The sequence below is a fragment of the Cervus canadensis genome, chromosome 3 (genome assembly GCF_019320065.1).
Source record: "Cervus canadensis isolate Bull #8, Minnesota chromosome 3, ASM1932006v1, whole genome shotgun sequence".
Classification (NCBI taxonomy): Eukaryota; Metazoa; Chordata; class Mammalia; order Artiodactyla; family Cervidae; genus Cervus; species Cervus canadensis.
This window is the reverse complement of record NC_057388.1, coordinates 106,598,508-106,618,265: the sequence shown is the minus strand read 5'-3', so window position 1 is coordinate 106,618,265 and position 19,758 is coordinate 106,598,508. Positions and strand designations below refer to the sequence as shown.

The window sequence follows — 19,758 nt, the reverse complement described above, 5'->3', positions numbered from 1 at the left end:
AGGGGTTCGATCCCTGGGCTGGAAGACCCCCTGGAGAAGGAAATGGCAACCCTCTCCAGTATTCTTGCCTGGAGAATGTCATGGGCAGAGAAGTCTGGCGGCTACAGTCCATGGGGCCGCAGAGTCAGACAAGACTGAGCGACTAAACAACATGAAGGACTGTGCCCTGGTGAGAAGCAGTAACACACAGTCATGGTGAAGAGCAGGGGCTTTGAGTCAAACCACCTGCATGTAAATCGCAGTCCTGCTACTTACTGGTATGTAAGTGTCTAAGTCAGGCAAGTGACTAATACCCTCTTGTGCCTAAATTTCCTTCTCTGTAAAATGGGGAAAATCATTATAGTACCAGCATGGGGCTGTCATGAGTATTAGGTGATGTTAACATAATTAAAGACCTGGGCACACTGCCTGGCACATAGCAAGTTCTCAATAAATGTCAGCTGTTACCATGGTTAAATACAAGAATTAAGAAGCACTGAAGGTTTTTATATGCACTCTGTTGATGTCCTATGACTGACCTAACAATGGCTCACACCCTGGGTGGCTTGAAACAACAGAAATTTATTCTCTCGCAGTTGTAGTGGCTTGAAGTAAAAAGCAACGTGTTATCAGGGCCACACATCTTCTGAAGTTTCCAGGGAAGGGTCTTCCCTTGCTTTCTTAAGCTTATGGGGGCCCCATGTGTTCCTGGCCCACCCTAGTCCAGGATGATCTCGCATTAATTACATCTGTAAAGAGCCTATTTCCAAACAAGGTCACATTCTGAGGTTCCGGGTGGACATGCGCTTGGCAGAGGGGGACGGTATTCAATCTGTGATTGTATTCAGCTACAAACACTTAACACAGAAATTGCTATGGCTGCAATAGGTCTGTTACTTTCCCTCTTGCTTGAAAACAGAGAGAGGACAAAGAGCGAGTTTGCTTCTAATCATGTTGTTAATTTCTGGTTAGAAATAAAAATGAGGTTGATAGTCATAAATGTGTTTTGAGGTCTGACTGTCCAAGAAGGAATAGGTCTGTTTAGAGAAGTCAACCAGGCATGTCCAGGGGTCCCCAGTGGGGGCCCCTACTAATGCTGGGTATGACAGACCCACAGCCAAGCCTTCCATGTAAGCTGGGTTTGCCCTGCTCCCAGAGGCATCTACCATCTCAGCCAATGGGCTGCCAAGGAACCGTCCATGGGATGGCGCTGTCTGCGCTGAGTGAGTGGTGGCTATTGGCTGGGCATTCTAAGAAGAGGGGACATTGCACAGTTATCTGTAGAGACGAGATGACTGGCTCTGAGGTGTAGTTACAGAGTTTCTGGGAGGCCCTCATGCTCTCTGGGTTTCCCTTGTGGCTCAGCTGGTAAAGAATCCACCTGCAATGCAGGAGACCTGGGTTCAATTCCCGGGTTGGGAAGATCCCCTGGAGAAGGGAAAGGCTATCCACTCCAGTATTCTGGCCTGGAGAATTCCATGGACTGTATAGTCCATGGGGTCACAAAGAGTCGGACACGACTGAGAGACTTTCACTTTCCACTCATGCTCTCTCCAAAACTCAGACTTCTCCGCAGTCAGCTTTTCTATTTAATGACTTTTCCTGGGAGAGCTGACACCTTAGTGATGATCAAATCTTTAAAGTTTCATTTGGAAAAAAAAAAGGTTCTAGGAGAAGTTTTTGATAAGAGTTCAGAGAAGAGAGAAACTGCGCTGGTGGGACAGTGACTGTCAATGCATTACCTGCAAAGCAAAGAGCATCATCAGGAGGGACCTGCTAGAGACCCTGTATGACCCCCTCACCTGGCTGAGTGTGATACCAGTGTTTTTTATTTTCATACAACTTGGCACCAACAAGGCACACCTTCCTTCAAGGCCCATCTGAAAGGTGATTGCTTTGAAGGTTTGTGAAAAAACAGGCTCTGTTAAATGTGTGGAGAGAAGGATTTTTCAAAGGTAATTTAATTATGTGCAGTTTTCACCTGAGATGCTCCTCCATTCCAGATATTGTGATTACATGGTATCATGATTTTTGGTTAATAATTAGATATTTTCTAACCATAGGTAGTTGGGCCTTGAATGCATAGGGTAAGGGCTCTGCTTCTTAAAACTTAGTTCTTCCCCAAAAGAGGCAAAAGTGAGGAAAAACCGGGGTAATTCATCATTGTATAAACATTAGAAAATACAGCAAAAAGATAAGAGAAAATAAATATTTGTGTTTTCACCCTCTCCCCAGAATAATGACAGTTAATATTTTGATGGGCTTTCCTGGTGGCTCAGATGGTAAAGAATCTTTCTGCAATGCAGGAGACCCAGGTTTGATTCCTGGTAAGATCCCCTGGAGAAGGAAATGGTAACCTGCTCCACTATTCTTGCCTGAAGAATCCCACAGAGAGAGGAGCCTGGTGAGTTACAGTCCATGGAATTGGTAAGAGTTGGACACGACTGAGCGGCTAACACAATATTTTGATATGTTTCCTTACAGTTGCTTTCCTTGTGTGTATGTGTGTGTCAGATTTTGCATAGGCATTTAATCATGTTGTTTGTGATGTGTTGAGACCCATTTCATTAACTCAGCAAAATGCTGTGGACTTCCATCCACATACTCAAGTACAGAGCTACTCTAGCGGAGGAAGTGAAGTGAAGTGAAAGTTGCTCAGTCTTTGTGACCCCGTGGACTAGCCCATGGAATTCTCTAGGCCAGAATACTGGAGTGGGTAGGGTAGCCTTTCCCTTCTCCAGGGTATCTTCCCAACCCAGGAATCGAACTGGGGTCTCCTGCATTGCAGGCAGATTCTTTACCAACTGAGCTATCAGGGAAGCCCGAGGAAGCCTGCCTGCAAAGGACTTTCACAAGCTCACTCTTAGGCAGAATGACTGTGGTTGCTCTCTCTGGAGGCTGAGTCATGTGTCTGTAGACCCCTGGAGGGTGTGGTCACAGGAGCTGATGCTCTGGGAGGTGAGACCCAGACCAGAGGCACCACCTGGTCGCAGGCCTCGGCTGGAAGACCCCATCTGGGAATGAGCCTGCCTTAGTGCAGGTGAAGCTTTTCTGATTCCTCTCAACCAGCACCACCTTCATCCTCCCCAGGTCAAGGGAATACTTGTCTTGACCCAGAAGGATGCCCACAAATACTTTCCAAATACAGTGTGCTGTTTTTAATCTTTTTTGGTGAAGCCATTAACTGAGTCAAATGTAAACTCACCCTGCTAAACAGGTATTAAGAGAATATTTAGGGATCTTCTATGTAAACCCTTTGAAATAACGTCATTGGGAACTCACAGGCTTTCTTTGACTCCATCTCAAGCATTGGCAAGGCAGAAGAGTATATACTCTCATCTTTCTGCTTGTGAATATTGCCTATTAACCCCCAGAGGTTGTGTGTGAGCTACTGTACTTAACCTAACTCTCCAAAAATAAGGGGCTCATGATTTTCTTTAAATTGGCACTTATGCAGTGGAATCTCTCAGATGTTAGCGCGCACTTGATTGCATTCAGACACCACTTTGGCAAGGGAATGACTACATTAAATTAGCATCAAGCACAATGAATGGTAATTGTAAGACTGTCATTTCTACAAGTGCAAAATTAATGTGTTCTGCAAACCCTTCCCATTGTGTGACACCAGAAAATCATGGAACCATGTTGTTGCAAGTGGGAGAATGCTCTGTAACAGCAGGGCTAATATACTGTGGATTATTCAGCAATGGTGTTCCTTTCCACCTTTGTTGTTGTCTCACGCTAATCCTTCAAGCCCCGTCTGACCTAATTTATATGCTTACATGACAGCACTCTCAGAGAGTGGCCTGGCTGTACAGAGAATGTTAGGGAACAATTCCTCCTTCTGTGTGGCATCTCGTGTGAATAATGCCAACACAAACAACCCTCCATGTATTCATGAGAGTGTGAATAGGCTACTTAGGTAAAGCTTCTTATAAAGAGATGCACCAACCATTTACAGAAAACTTTACCCAAACACTATACATTCATTTAGAAAGAGAAGAGCGAGTTACATGCATTTCAGTTGTAGCTTGACAAGAGGGTCAGCTCTGCCTTTCCCAGCTCTCTTGCTTACAAATGGGAAAGAAGCCACAGGTCAATTGAGTGAATGTCTTCTGGTTACACAAGATCACCAGGTGCATGCTGAATGACAGCAGCCATATACACCAGGTTCTTGGAGTCAGCTGACTGGCTTTGCAGAGTTTATTAGGGGTTACTCATTCAAGACTGAAATAAGGCAGTAACATTGTTAGATGTTACTGCATTATTAGATGTAGTATCTCAGTATTCCTGCACTTTTGTGGGGGCTGAGAACCCGCCACTGAGGTGTCCTATAGAAGAGTGATAAAAAATGATAGTGACAAGAATTGAACAGAGGGGCTTTCTTGTGAGTCCAACTTGAATTCATTCTCTTAGCAGCTGGGGGAGGAGTGGACATGAAGACCATTGGGCAGCACAGATTGAGTCATTGCATGATGTATGGGTCCAAGCGAGCGAGAGGATCAGGCCCATCACTGACCCCTTTCAATGGTACTTACTTTATTCCTCATCCTTAAGGCATGACATGGCTATTTGCTCTGTAATGTTGCAGTCACTACAAAGTTTTCTGGAATTTAGGGGGAAACTCTGCACCACACTTAAAGCTTTTCTCTTCTTAATGAACAACAAAAATGAGGGATTGTTTTAGGGGACTTCCTACTTACGATGGGAGAAGAATTCCAAAACAATTTACCCTTGGAGTGAAGAACCCTTATGCCAGCTGAAGAGCAATTCAACCGATGATCTGGGCTTCAAAGATATCTAAACATGGCTCTGGAAACTGGTTCCGACCTACCTTTGTTGCAAAATGTTCCGTCATAGGCTGTGTTGGAGCAATCGCAGGAATAGCCGTGGTACTTCTCTATGCACTTGCCTCCATTCTCACAGTTGGCCCCGTAGCTGGTGCAGTGGCCTGAGCACCCGGATTTGAAACCAGACGTGACCTTGGCTCTCTCTTCCAAGTCCAGTGTCACCCCATTCATCCTTAGGGAGCGGATGCAGCCCAGGAAGCCTTGCTGGCCTCCAGCACCACCTGGGAAGACAGAAGGCATGGAGCTCAGACAGAATCCCCTCTGCCACGGCTTCTATTTCATTCCTCACGCCTTGGACCACCGTGGCAGGAGGTGAGACTGCCAAGTGCTGCAGCCACTCTTATGGTCAAGTTGGTCCTGTCTAATACAAGAGCTTGCAACTTTCCCCCTTAGGCTATAACAGTAAAAAGAGGCTGTCTTGGGAGAAGCAATAAATTTGCTACAGAACTAAAATGCTTGGAGACACACACAAATTTTATAAGCTGTTTTGGAAGTCTAATCTGGTTTCCTTAGGAGAGAAGTTTATAGGAATCTCTAAGTTCTTTGGGTTTTAATCTCACAGTGTTACATTCCACAGCATTATCTACTGAAGAGATATAAAAAGGCAGAGGGACATGAATATATTAGCATAGTTAACAAGTCAATTAGTCAGAAGAAGTAAATCCATTTGGAATGTGATTGTAAGTCCTGGTTCTTCTTGTCTCAAGAAAAGCTTTGCTTTGAAATTCATGTTAAGGATTCCCAGAGCTTCTTGTCTGGGGTTGTTGGAAATTGGAATTGATGATTTCACACAGAAGTCAGCTATACCACATTTATTACCAGGTCAGTTTAGATTTTATTGCCTTTGTTTAAATGCTATTTCAAGTCACATAACACAAAAAGCAAGTTCACTGTGATTTTCTGAGTAAGTTATGGAGTTAGAGGTTTATGAGCATGAAAATATTAAAATATTCTTAATAAATTTCATAGCAGAATTCATTGGAGAATTGTTAATATATCACAAGTGGATTGTGTCTATAATAACCTTTGCTATGATTTTTTAAGCAGCTGGTACAAAAAAAGAGGAACTCAAATTTATAAATGTGCCTGGGTTTTAGACTAACAGCTCTTCTGGAAATTAAATTCAATGATAGATACAGTAAAGTTAAGTGAAGTCGCTCAGTTGTGTCCGACTTTGCGACTCCATGGACCACAGAACGCCAGGTCTCCCTGTCCATCACCAACTCCCAGAGTCCACCCAAACCCATGTCCATCGAGTTGGTGATGCCATCCAACCATCTCATCCTCTGTCGTCCCCTTCTCCTCCTGCCCTCAATCTTTCTCAGCATCAGGGTCTTTTCAAATGAGTCAGCTCTTCCCATCATGTGGCCAAAGTATTGGAGTTTCAGCTTCAGCATCAGTCCTTCCAATGAACACCTAGGGCTGATCTCCTTTAGGATGGACTGGTTGGATCTCCTTGCAGTCCAAGGGACTCTCAAGAGTCTTCTCTAACACTACAGTTCAAAAGCATCAATTCTTCGGCACTCAGCTTTCTTTATAGTCCAACTCTCACATCCATACACTGTTATCTTGCCCTAATTATTTGGATAACAAAACTGAGATTTAGAGACATGAAGTCCTGTGCTTAAGGACTCATAACTGCAGTCCCAGGGCACTGTCAGCTCTGTCTTATTCTTGAGCTTGTGGTCTTAGACTCTGTTCCGTGATGATCGTCTAATACAGAAGAACTTCAGGGTCTGGGGGCCACAGACATACATGTTTCTGAGGTGTAGATTTGGATGTCTTTAAAGATGGCATGGTCAATAGGATTGGCAGACTTTGGGTAAGGTTGCACACTGGAGATGGATTCTGATCACTTATTCCAGTATCTTGAGAAAAAGTGTGCGATTACATGACTCATCAGACAGGGCTGGTGGATCAGAGGCTTTAGTTGCAGAGATGGATCAGCCTTTGTTTATGCCTGTGTATCCTTAGCCGTGAAACAGCAAATGACTTGTGCTACTATCTTTGTAAACCCAAGCCTGGCAGTTCTCTCATTGGGTAGTATTGAAATTTGAGTGATGATTCTCCAGGGATTATTCCTTTTAATAAAATATTTAAATAGAAGAGGATTAATTGAAGGGAGTCCAATGCCCGTTTTGATCAAAGCTGTGGGAGAGTAGATGGCAAAAGAAGTTACTAAAAACAACCACTTTGAAGGATTTCCCATTTTGCAATCTGCTCATCCACACCTCTGCACACCTCTGGGTTGCGGAGAATTTGGGCCTTTGCTATGATTTGGAAGAATTTCAATCCATGAGTCACCATTTGTGTGCTAAAATTTCCATTTGGCATCTATCATTTTATCAGCTATGGCTTTTGTTCTTGCAATAAGGGTTTTTCCAAAGAGCCTTTTGTTCAATAAATGTCTCATCATTTAATTTTTCATCACTACTCAATTAAGACAATTATATCCTGCCAAAATACGCTGAAATTTTAAAATTGGTGTTTTTAGATGTCTGCCTCTCCTTTCCCCTGGTTACAAATATAATAGTTTTTCATTGTGGAAACCATAAAGTCACTGATAAGCAAAATGAAAAAGAGAATCTGTAATGCTACTCAGATAGAATTACTTTCATTCTTAGCAAATAGCTTTTCCCACTTTTATCTATGAACATACCTATGTGAAAAAAATAAAACAAAGGAAAAAGCGGTATGCGCATTGCTTTGAAATTTGCTTTTTTCATTTAACATATCATAAAACACTTCCCCAGCAATAAATATTCAAATAGAACATCTTGTTTAACATCTGCACAACAGCCCATCCTGCAAAACACTATAAGTTATTTTGTCATTCCCCTAACTTTGGGCTTTAAGCAGCTTATTCCAATTTCCACCATATATGATACTGTAATAAACAGCCTTGTAAAAACCTTTACATGCTGTCCGGTTTTTCCTTAGAATTCTCAGAAGTGTAATTGCTGGGTACAGGGAATATACATTTTAAAGTCATTTACAATGTATTTCCCTCTTAGAAGACTTTATCAATTTGTATTATATTTTACCAGTAGGGTATCAGACTCCTGTCTTCTCCACAACAATTCTAATACTAGGCAGAATCTTTTTGAATTTATAGGCTGGAGGGCAGGGAAAGAGTTCATTCTTTTAATTTGCATTGCTTCCATACTGTGAGTTGAATAATTTTTTTTTCTCATTTCTGTTTTTTTGTTTCTTCATGATCATTGTTTTTTGGGGGGAAGTGGAGAAGGGAATAGCAACCCACTCCAATATTCTTGCCTGGAGAATCCTATGGACAGAGGAGCCTGGTGGGCTACAGTCCATGGGGTCACAAAGAATCAGACATGACTGAGTGACTAACACTACAGAACAGGAGAAGATACATTTCTTATTGATTGATAACAATATTTGGGGCTTTAATTTTTTTGTTATAAATTTGGCAGCTACATCCTTTCAGTTTGCATCTGTTAACTTGTACATGTTTCTTTTTCCCTATGAAAGATTTTGATGTTTATGTAGTCACATCTATCTATCTTATTTTTATGATTTTTGCCTTTGATACTAGATTTATAATTACTTTTTCTAATCCAAAATTAACATAATTTTTAAACTATATTTTCTTCTAGAACTTTTATGATTTTACTTCTTTTAATATTTCACTCTTTAATCTATCTGGGATGTATATTAATTTTGAAATAATTCATATTTAAGGGTGTCAACAATGGTTGAGAGTTTAAAGAGATTTGTTAAAAGCCTCTAAATGACAACCTGATAAAAATGGAGATTTAGAAAGGTTCAGTTGGCAGAGAAAGTACATATAGATTAAGTCATAGTTTAATTGTATCAAAATAAATATTTAGATATATGTGTATATGCTTCATTATGTACATAAACAAACTTTATTCAGTAAGAGGATTTAGCCTCTTTGATTCATTCTGGACCTGATCTTTCTGAGTTCTTACACCCGCCAGTCTCTCTTCCTGCCTTTGTGTTTGTATGTCTCTCTCCCTATTGACCATTGACCGTCTTGGGTTAGCTCTGTGGCTTCAATCAAATCGCGGCATCCCTCTCTCAGCGTCAGTCTTTCCTCTCCATAAAGGAGGCTGCATTGGATGTCTCTGGTCCTTCCACTCTGAATTACTCTGGTCCATGATGTACAATCTCTCCCTGTAGGCTTGTATGTCTCCCTCTCTACATTTCAGCAAATTACTCTCAATTTCTCCTAAATTTCTTTTTGCTTCCTTTTCCCTCTTTGCACTGCTGCCTGACCTTCCCCCCTTTCCTTAATTGACCATAACATATGGCTATAGTCTAATTTGTATTTGTTGCATTTATTAAATAAAGTTTTATACTATTTTCTTAATTTATAAAGAAGGCAAGTGGAATGCCATTTCCCTCTCTATAAACGAAAACCAAATAATTTACATTCTTTTTTTAGATGGTCCCTGACTTATGAAATGGGTCAGTGAGCTGGGAAGTACTTTTACTGACCTAGTCAATATGAAGAAAAATCTTTTGTCCTGAAAATGGTCATTAAATATTATGCAAAGGATGCTAATGCACTAGAACCAGTGATAATTATTTGAGTTCAAGTTGTGTGCTCTATAGAAATCTGTCTTGGTGACAAATGTCATAAGTTTAAATTGAAGGTCTGCAAGCAAAAATGCTACTTAACCTTCGTTAATTAGAAAATCAACACATTGTCATTGAAGAGAGCCCCCTGCCACGTGAGGGCCTCACACACATTAGTCAGACCTCTGATAATTACCCAAGGGGAGACGTGGGTTTAATTTGTAAATCATTTTTCATGTGAAATGCTATTCAAGTATTGCAATTAAAGATTAATTATGAAAATTCTGTAACTACCCATAATGAATAATACAGTCATCAAAGGTACAGAAGATTGGGGCAAAATAATCAGGTATTAAATTAAACATAAAGGGTGAAACTAATGATCAGGAGGAATTCTAAAAAACACTGTCCTCAAACTAGGAGCTTAATAGTTTTCTAAGGAGCTAAGTTGGGTTCCAGAGCACCTATGCCCAGAGAGACAGGTCAGTCACTCGCCATAGAGAGAAACTTCACCGAAGCTCTACACACGCAGAATCTAATTTATCCGTTCAATAAGTATTAATTTTATGGCTCCTGAGCCTCGCCTAGATGTTTAGAAGGTATTGTGACACAAAACACGCAAGTGTTTGCCCTTGCAGAGCTTACATTCTTGCCGAGGGAGAAGGCAATTTAGCAATAAGCTCAATAAGTTATCCTGTGTGTGAAGTCAGTCTGGGTTAAGTGGGATCGGAGTGGGGTGGGGGAGGCCCCTATTTTATTTATTTGTTTTTAGTTTTTGGCCATGCCACATGGGATCTTTGTTCCCAGACCAGGGACAGGAGGGATGGAAGGGTGGAGTCTAACCTGGACCATCAAGGAAGTCCCAGGGAGATTCCTGTTTTAAAAAGAGCCCTAAGGGCACATCCCACTGAGAAACTGACAGAACACTATCCAAGGGCATACCCCTGGGAAGACAGAGGTAAGGGGGAACTTCCCTGCAGGCAGGGGGAGGGTGGTGAGGGCAGGGAGGTGAGACAGGAACTGCCAAGAGGAGCAAAGCCACCAGGTCACGTGTTAAGGTGCTGGGAGGAGGAATTCCTTGCTGGTCCAGTGGCTGAGAATCTCCCTGTCAATGCAGGGGACACGGGTTCAATCCCTGGTCGGGGAAGATCCCAGAGCAGTGAGGCAACTTAGCCCGTGTGCTACAACTCCCGAACCCACACTCTAGAGACCGTGCTCCACAATGAGAGAAGCCACCTCTATAAGAAGCCCGTTAACCACAATGAAGAGTGGCCCCCACTCACTGCAACTAGAGAAGGCTCACGTGCAGCATGAAGACCCAGCATGGCCAAAAAAGTACATTGAAAAATAGATAAAAATAAAAAGACAGAGGAGACACACTTGTTGCCCACAGGCTAATACAAATGTAATCACAGCCATATTGTGGCGTGAGGTACAATGTGACGGAGGAGGGGCAGCAAACAAGTGAGGCGGGCATGACGTGTGCTCACAAAGACCTGCATCTGGGTGTCGGCTCTGCGGCTCCTGCTCCATCTTCCCAGCTCCTCTTTGAGCCTCAGTCTCCTCATGTGTGAAACTGACACACACACACAGCTTGCATGCATGCTGCTTGCTAAGTCGCTTCAGTCATATCTGACTGTGTGACCCCCTGGACGGTAGCCCGCCAGGCTCCTCTGTCCATGGCATTCTCCAGGCGCAAATACTGGAGCGGGTTGCCATGCCCTCCTCCAGAGGTTCTTCCTAATCCAGAGATCAAATACATGTCTCATGTCTCCTGCATTGGCAGGAAGATTCTTTACCACTAGCAGCACCTGGGAAGCCAGGGTCATATTAATAACAGTAACAAGAACACCCCGCTCTGTACTAATGCTCAGTTAATGGTAGATGTTTATTATTACTCCTATTATTCAGTATAGACAAAACTCTATAGAAGCACAGAGTTGGAAATTAAATACAGCTAAAATCAGTACTGGAGAAGGCGATGGCACCCCACTCCAGTACTCTTGCCTGGACAATCCCTTGGACGGAGGAGCCTGGTGGGCTGCAGTCCATGGGGTCACTTCAAGTCGGACACGACTGAGCGACTTCACTTTCACTTTTCACATTCATGCATTGGAGGAGGAAATGGCAACCCACTCCAGTGTTCTTGCCTGGAGAATCCCAGGGACGGGGGAGCCTGGTGGGCTGCCGTCTATGGGGTCGCACAGAGTCGGACACGACTGAAGCGACTTAGCAGCAGCAGCAAGATCAGTACACAAATCTGATATGAGAGGCATCATGAGTGTTTTCAGTTCAGTCCCTCAGTCGTGTCTGACTCTTTGTGACCCCATGAGCATTTTGTCACCCCAAAATTCCTATGTTGAAGCCCCAATGCCCACTGTGACTACATTTGGAGGTCGGACCTTTAAAGAGGTAACTAAGAGTCAATGAGGACACAAGGGTGGTCCCTAATCTAATCTGAGGGGTGTCCCTTGTCAGGAGAGGAAGAGGTTCCAGGATGCAGGCACATAGAAAATGGGCATGTGAGAAGATACGGGTGAGCTAGCCAAGGAGAAAGGCCTCAGGAGAAACCACTCCTGCCAGCACCTTGATCTTGGACTTCCAGCTTCCAGAACTGTGAGAAATGGATTTCTGCTGTTTAAGCCACAGTCTGTGATATTTTGTCAGGGCAGAATGAACAGACCAGTATAGTGAGTAAAGGGTTAACTTCAAGCTTGGGCTGGTCCAGGCCTGTCTGAGAGAGAGTGACCTTGGAGTCCACGTTCCTATTGTCTAACTGGACTATTTCCTTGGGAGGTTTAGGGTTAGGTTGAGTGTTTTTCTTCTCTTGTCTGCTGTGGGGGACTGCATCCAGATCGGGGGAGCTGTGAGCTGGCATATGCTCAGTTTTTAAGTCATGTCTGACTCTTTGGGGCCCCATGGACTGTAGCCCACCAGGCCCCTCTGTCCATTGGATTTCCCAGGCAAGAATACTGAAGTGGGTTGCCATTTCCTTCTCCAGGGGATCTTCCTGACTCAGGAATTGAACTCAGGTCTCCTGTATTGGCATGCGGATTCTTTACCACTGTACCACCTGGGTTGGCATAGAGGCATTGAACACATGACTGGCTGGCATAAAATACTGATAAGAACCAGAGCTGAGATTCCTGCGTCCAGGTGATCCACCCAGACCCTGACTCTTCTCCACTGCAGTCAGACCTGGCCGTGCAGGTTAGGGGGCAAAAGCAGTTATGTACTTGGTGCTTGGACAGACTGGGCCTCCCAGAGTGACTGATGCTGCTTCTAACGTGTTTCCTGTTTCCCATGTTAGCATTCATGTCTCTTAGGTCTTGACTGTCAACTTGAACATGGAAAAAACCTTGTAGTGTCAGTACAGACGAGTTAAGTAAAACCCAGCTATCTGGTTAAGCTGAGGACCTCAGAATGGCCCAGATTCTTTGGTAGTGGAGGGACTTCAAGGATGTGGGCTTATGTTACTCAGCAGAGAGCTGCGTGATTGACAAGTACCGATCAGGGATGCCTGTATCAGTTGGATATTGGAGGGCATACATGAAAATGTTTATCCATACTCTAGAGCGGGGCTTTGGAGGATTGCTTCTTCAGAAAATGCTCCTGAGTTCTCATTTGTAACATCATTCAATAGGATGGATCTTTTTAAAGTTCATTATCACTGCATGAATTTCCTATGTCCTCTGAGTGGAGGACATGCAAAATAGGTGAATCCAAAGTATTTAAACTAGAAGAAAGCTTCAAAATTGAGATGGAGAAGATAACTGGGTTTCTGGGAGCAGAGGGCACTCATATGCATCTGAATGTGAATTGTTCTCTGATGGGGATGGTGCTAAGCGGTCCTTATTCATTCCAGAGGCCATGGTGGCAGGGCAAGGACGCTAAAGTATTAGCTATTTAAAAAACTGATATTAATTGAATGCTAGCTTTTCCAGGTACTGTTTCAAACTTTACATTTTTGTGATCACTCTCAAAGAGAATTAATATTATCATTTTTATTTTACAGGTAAGGAAACTGAGACCAAGAGAATGGAGTTGCCCAGAGTTACATAGGTGTAAGAGATGTGAGTCTGATCCCTGGGTCAAGAAGATCCCCTGGAGGAGGGCATGGCAACCCACCCCAGTATTCTTGCCTGGAAAATCCCCATGGACAGAGGAGCCCGGCAGGTCACAATCCATAGAGTTGCAGAGTCAGATCAGACAGAACTGAATTGACTTAGCATGCACACAAGCACTCAGTTAGTAAGAGGCCATAGTTCACCCCTGGGCTTTCTAGCTATTAAGTCAGCACTCTTTAAAAAAAAATTTTTTTTTTAGTATAGTTGATTTACAACATTGTGTTAGTTTGTAGTGTCCACACATGTATATGTACAACTGATCCATATAAACACTCTTTTTTAGATTCTTTTCCCATATAGGTCACTACAGAGTATTGAGTAGAGTTCCCTGGGTAAGTCAGTGCTCTTGCAATGCTATAGCTACATCTTGATTTTGGGCTTGCATCATAAGGGACTCTTTCTTCTCCAGCTTTTTAATAAGTTTCTAGGCATTGCTGTGCTTAGGTATGGGAAATGCTAACAGAATGATTACTATCTGAGATAAACCATCTACCCTCGGCAGAGTACTGTTCTGGGATAGCTGAAGCTTGAAGGGGAATGTAACACTCAGAGTTCAGAATCAGAAATTTGGACATATGGATGCTCAACCTGGTCACTAGGCCACAAAGAGGAGACGCTTGCTTCATGCTATCCTTGAGGTCATATATACATATTTTCTTGTCATATGAAGCAAAAGCTTCATATTTCATTTTCAAAATCAGAGCAGTGATGAGCTCTGGCTCCTGATGGGGGGAAGTTGGTTATTTCTCTACACTTGGTCTGACAGTGCTATTTCAGAGGACCATCATTGCAGTGGGTCTTATGATTCCAAGTCCCTCGAGGAAGTTGGGGCAGACAGAAGGTCTGGTGATAAACCTCCAGATCCCAGCAGAATCTATATTTTAAATTATTAATAGTTACTTCAGTAAGCTTCAATACAAAGCCAAATTTCAAATACACTAACTTACAACTCTGTCTAAACATTTCTTTTACAAATATCTTCCCAGGTGGCGCTAGTGGTAAAGAACACACCTGCCAATGCTGGAGACAATGGAGGTGTGCATTGGTGGGTTGGGAAGATACCCGGGAAAAGGGCACGGCAACCCACTCCGTATTTTGGTCTGGAGAATCCCATGGACAGAGGAGCCTCGTGGGCTACAGTCCATGGTGTCACAAAGAGTCAGACAGGACTGAAGCATCAGCATGCACGTACGTTCATGTGATGTGTCCTGCAGGAGAGTTCTGCTCATCTTTGGAGCAAAATTAGCATCTTCTTTCTGTTGGTCTTAAGTCGGGTGTTCTCTCTCTCTCTCTCAAGCACACACAGACAAGAAACAGAGCTGTTTCATCTAGAGCCAAGAATCACAGCTGTTAGCTTACTCTGTCTCACTCTCAGGCTCCAAGCAAGCATTTGCAGACCTCAGTCCCAGATACAGGCTGGATTTATGGATCTGGGAGGGATCAGCACAGCTCCGATCACCAACTTCCCAGGCTGCATGAGCTCCCAAGATGGGAGGCAGCAGAAAAAGAATCGAGGGTTGGGATGGAGTGGGAGGGGAGCTGGGAGCTGGAGAGGCTGAGGACAGAACCGCAGGTGTTCTGAGTTCAGGGCTGCCTGGAAGGTGTGCTTATGCGTCTTAAATGATACCAGAGGCCAAGGAGGAGAGGAAAATGGGAAAGGCCTATTTGATTGGGTTATTTTTGAGACCTTCCTGTCAATAGCTCAGTTGGTAAAGAATCCACCTGGTCATTATTAGTGAGGGAACGGGCGGTGAGAGAATGGGTTCAGCAGGTGAAGATCCAGCACTGGTTTAAGGGTCACATTGGAGGAGGGAGCCCCTCTGAAGCTGGGTGTGGGGAGTGAGGGAGGCGCGGAGGTGGGGACAGGAGGGGCTGGGACAGGGGGGCACGGGCAGCTCTACATCCCAGGGTGGGCGTTTCCTCCCACCCTCGACTCTGCACGAGGAGCCCAGCTCGGGGCCCAGATGTGTGCTTCTCCCCGAGGGCGACGAGAGCAGAAGAGTCACTCGGTAATCTCGGCGGGACATATGTGAGCTGACAGGACCCCTGAGGAGAGCAAACACTACGCAGGGTGGACAACAGCACGAGCTGTGTTGGGACAGGCAGCTAACAGACAGCTAACCCAGCAGACGTCGTTATCATTGCATTGACGTCGTCATCATTACACGGACGTTGACATCCGTCGCACTGACGTAGACATTGTCGCACTGACGTCATCATCGTCGCACTGACGTGATGCGGCTATAAGTGAGCATCAGGATTCCTTCAGGATGGAGACATGGGCGATGACAAGAGGTTCACGAAGGTGAAGTGGCTGGGGGTACTGAGAACGAAACACTCGGAACTGTCGAAGAACAGAATAGACAGAGCAGAACACTTTAGTGGGTTGGGAGCCTGGGTCAGTCAGTCCTCCTCAAGGTCGACAGTAAAGGACAAGGAGAGTGAAAGAGCGGAAGAAGAGTTATGGAGAGTGGATGCAGAAGTGTCACTATTTACATGACAGTAACCTCAGAGGAAGAGAAAAGAACGACACAAGACGGAACTACGTGAAGAAATAAGGGGCCAAAATTTTCTAGAATAAACAATATTAGACTTCACAATGAAGGAGCCCATGAAGTGATGAACGGACATTTTTTTTAAGAAAAAAATCTCTTCCACCTACACCTACAGCTGTACTTCTCACTTAACCAGAGGCCCACCACTCCAGTTGTTCATAAAATGAGCCAGAAGGCTTGAGAACACAGATGGGAAAAGGCTTGCTTACAGGATCATTTTTCACTAACCTCTAAAAGAAATTCAGCATTTGCTTCAACTGGAAATGTAGGAAAAATCACAGCAGCATTAGCCACTTTTGTATCACTATTTTTAACCAAAAAATCATAGATTTTCTATGTTGTAGATTTTTGGAAATATCATAATCATAAAGACCATGATGAATTTGAAATTATGAGTTATGAGCAGTTATAAGACCTGATTCTACATCCTATTATTTAAAGTACTGGTAATGAGCAAACATATTATTATTGTAAAATGAATGTGCTGTTTTAAATGCTTTGATAAGTGTATTGGTTTCTTTTATAATTCTGTGACTTTTATTCATAGAAAACATTTCCTTGGGAAGAGAGATATAGAAGGTGCCTAACTGCTCCCAAAAGGTTAAGAACTGATGCGTTATAATGAAGTTAAGACATAGTAAAGGAAAAGAATGCAAATTACATCTCATTTCTCAGTATCAACACTGCCTGTAAAAGACAATGGACTACTATTCTCACAGTGTTGATTTAAATAGACATTCACCAGTATATGAGACTCTGAAGGACTCATCTATGAAGTTTTAGAAAAAATTGCTCTTGAGTAAAAAGAAAAATAAATCCAAGAGTAGACAAGTGTGGGAAATAAAAGTGAAAAGAAAACCACAAATATTAATGTTTTTTCATAAGCAGTTAAAATAAGGATATTCATAAGATTCTGCAATTAAAACCATAGACTTGCTATGTCAACATAGCAAGTGGTGAGGTGGCAAAGGAGGTCAGAGGGTTCTTGGTCTCATTCAGAATAGAGACATCAATTTGGTTTTGTAGATGATCAAGACAAAACATAAGCGTGAGTCTTAAGAAGTTAGGCATAGCTGCCAAAGGAGTGAAAATAGAACATACAACTTTTAAATCAATAGAATAATATTCAGTTTAACCAGGGAAGGGTTTACCTGATAGCTCAGTTGGTAAAGAATCCAACTTTAAAGAATGCAATGCAGGAGACCTGGGTTTGATCCCTGGGTTGGGAAGATCCCCTGGAGAAGGGAAAGGCTACCCACTCCAGTATTCTGGCCTGGAGAATTTCATGGGCTGTATATCCATAGTTGCAAAGAGTCTGACAGGACTGACTTCACTAGCCAGTGAAAGGTAATAGACTGTGGGGTGGGTGAGCAAACAAAGAAAACATTGTAAATTGAAAACGCAGGGTAAGGTGGCAGAAAGTGTACCCTGATATAACAGTAGTTACAATAAATGAATAAAAAGACAGATTCTCAAATTAGATTTAGAAAAGATTCAGCATTATACTATCTAAGACACACATTTAAGTAAAAGGATTCCAACACCCACATAAAAACACCAGGCAAACATTAACAACAAGAAGAATTGCACAGTAGATTTAAGAGTAGAAATAAAATTGTGTGATGAAAAACATCAGAAGGAATAAAGATGGAAATTACATACCTGTAAGAGGAGCAATAAATCAAAAGGATTATGAACATACTAGTCTCAAAGAATACAGAGCTATTAATACCAATGGTAGTTTGACATTTACACTCAGAATGTGATCAGACGAGCAGTACTTAGAGAAATTAAGTATGTACATACCCTACGTCTCAGTAATTCTCCTGGGCATACACAGATGAATGTGTGTTCACATGAGAAAACCTCATATACAGGTAACAAGGGGATATGCACAAATAGACTTGCTGAATGGTTATTTGTAGAAGCAGAGAGTTCAGGAAACAAGTATTCATCACTATGGGATGGAATAAAGAAAGAGTGGGTATACACATAGTGGGGCTTCCCTGGTAGCTGAGACAGTAAAGAATCTGCCTGCAATGCGGGAGACCTGGGTTTGATCCCTGGGTTGGGAGGATCCCCTGAAGGAGGGCATGGCAACCCACTCCAATATTCTTGCCTGGAGAATCCCACGGGCAGAGGACCCTGGCGGCTACAGTCCATAGCGTTGCAATGAGTTGGACACAACTGAAGCGACTTAGCATGCATGCATGCCTTTACATTAAAATATCTTTTCTGAATTGGACTATTCCAACAGCTATGAGAAAATTGGAATGAAAGACCTTAGAATCCTTGAAACTTTTGTTGTTGTGGAACATGAGGTGTTTTACATGGAAGGTGAACAAACAGTAGGTCTGGCAGCTTTCTTGTTGTTCAGTCATTCAGTCGTGTCTGACTGCAGCACTCCAGGCTTCTTTGTCCTTCACTATCTCCTGGAACTTGCTCAAACTCATGTCCATTGAGTCGGTGATGCCATCCAACCATCTCGGTCTATGTCATCACCTTCTATATTTCCCAGCATCAGGGTCTTTTCTAATGAGTCGGCTCTTCTCATCAGGTGGCCTAAGTATTGGAGCTTCAGCTTCAGCATCTTTTGACTGCTTTCTTAGGTTCACAATCTCTCTTTAAAGGGGTTAGAGCTCAGTAGTAGAGCATCTGACTGTAAAATCTCTCTCTAAAAGTTTCTAAACATGGAATCTCTGTTGTCGAAAATTAGCTGAGTGCCTATGGAAATAGGTAGGGAGTGTATTAAAAGCAGACATTATTTTGCTGACAAAGGTCCAGATAGTCAAAGCTATGGTTTTTCCAGATATGAGAGTTGAACCATAAAGAAAGCTGAGCACTGAAGAATTGATGCTTTTAAATTGTGGTGCTGAAGAAGACTCTTGAGAGTCCCTTGGACAGCAAGGAGATCAAACCAGTCAATCCTAAAGGAAATCAACCCTGAATATTTATTGGAAGATCTGATGCTGAAGCTGAAATTCCAATGCTTTGGCCACCTGATATGAAAAGCTGACTTATTGGAAAAGACCCTGATGCTGGGAAAGATTGAGGGCAGTAAGAGAAGAGGATGAGAGAGGATGAGATGGTTGGATGGCATCACTGACTCAGTGGACTTGAATTTGAGCAAACTCCGGGAGATAGTGAAGACAGAAAAGCCTGGCGTGCTGCAGTTCATGGGGTCACAAAGAGTTGGACACGACTGAGCGACTGAAAAACAAGACCATCTATTGGAGATTCACAGGACGTTCTGTCAATTTGATTATGTTGGAAGTATATGTAAGAAAGGTAAAAATTTTGTCTATCATAACTTACTTAATATGTTAAAACTCTAATTGTAAAATAGACAGCTGGGATTGCAAAAGTTAATTAGTTTTGACCATTAAAAGACAAAGAGCAGGAAAGCATATGGTGACTGTTAGTGGGGAAGGACCCTCCTTGGCCTGTGAGGTTGGCAGGGAGAGGGTTGTTTTACTTAGAAGAGAGCAGACACCTCACATGTGACTTCATGGCAGAGCGTGGTGAAGGCAGTCATGTTAAGAAAAGAATAAATGTGCTGACAATCCTTGCAGAGTACAGCTGTGATGGAGTGACATTCCATGGAGAGGCTTCTGTATTTTGCTTGCATATTTGTTTTGTAGATAGTTTACTGATTTCATCTAGTGATTTTTTAAAACT

The 19,758-nt window shown here is 42.9% G+C and overlaps 1 protein-coding gene across 1 annotated transcript in view; it reads right to left on the bottom strand.

Moving 5' to 3' along the window:
* The window catches only part of CNTNAP2 (contactin associated protein 2), a 2,193,843-nt gene that overhangs the window by 219,508 nt on the left and 1,954,577 nt on the right, over nucleotides 1-19,758 (bottom strand). The window contains exon 19 of the mRNA XM_043463954.1: nucleotides 4,814-5,050. Coding sequence (XP_043319889.1) covers nucleotides 4,814-5,050 — 237 coding nt within the window. The remainder of the gene's footprint in view (nucleotides 1-4,813; nucleotides 5,051-19,758) is intronic.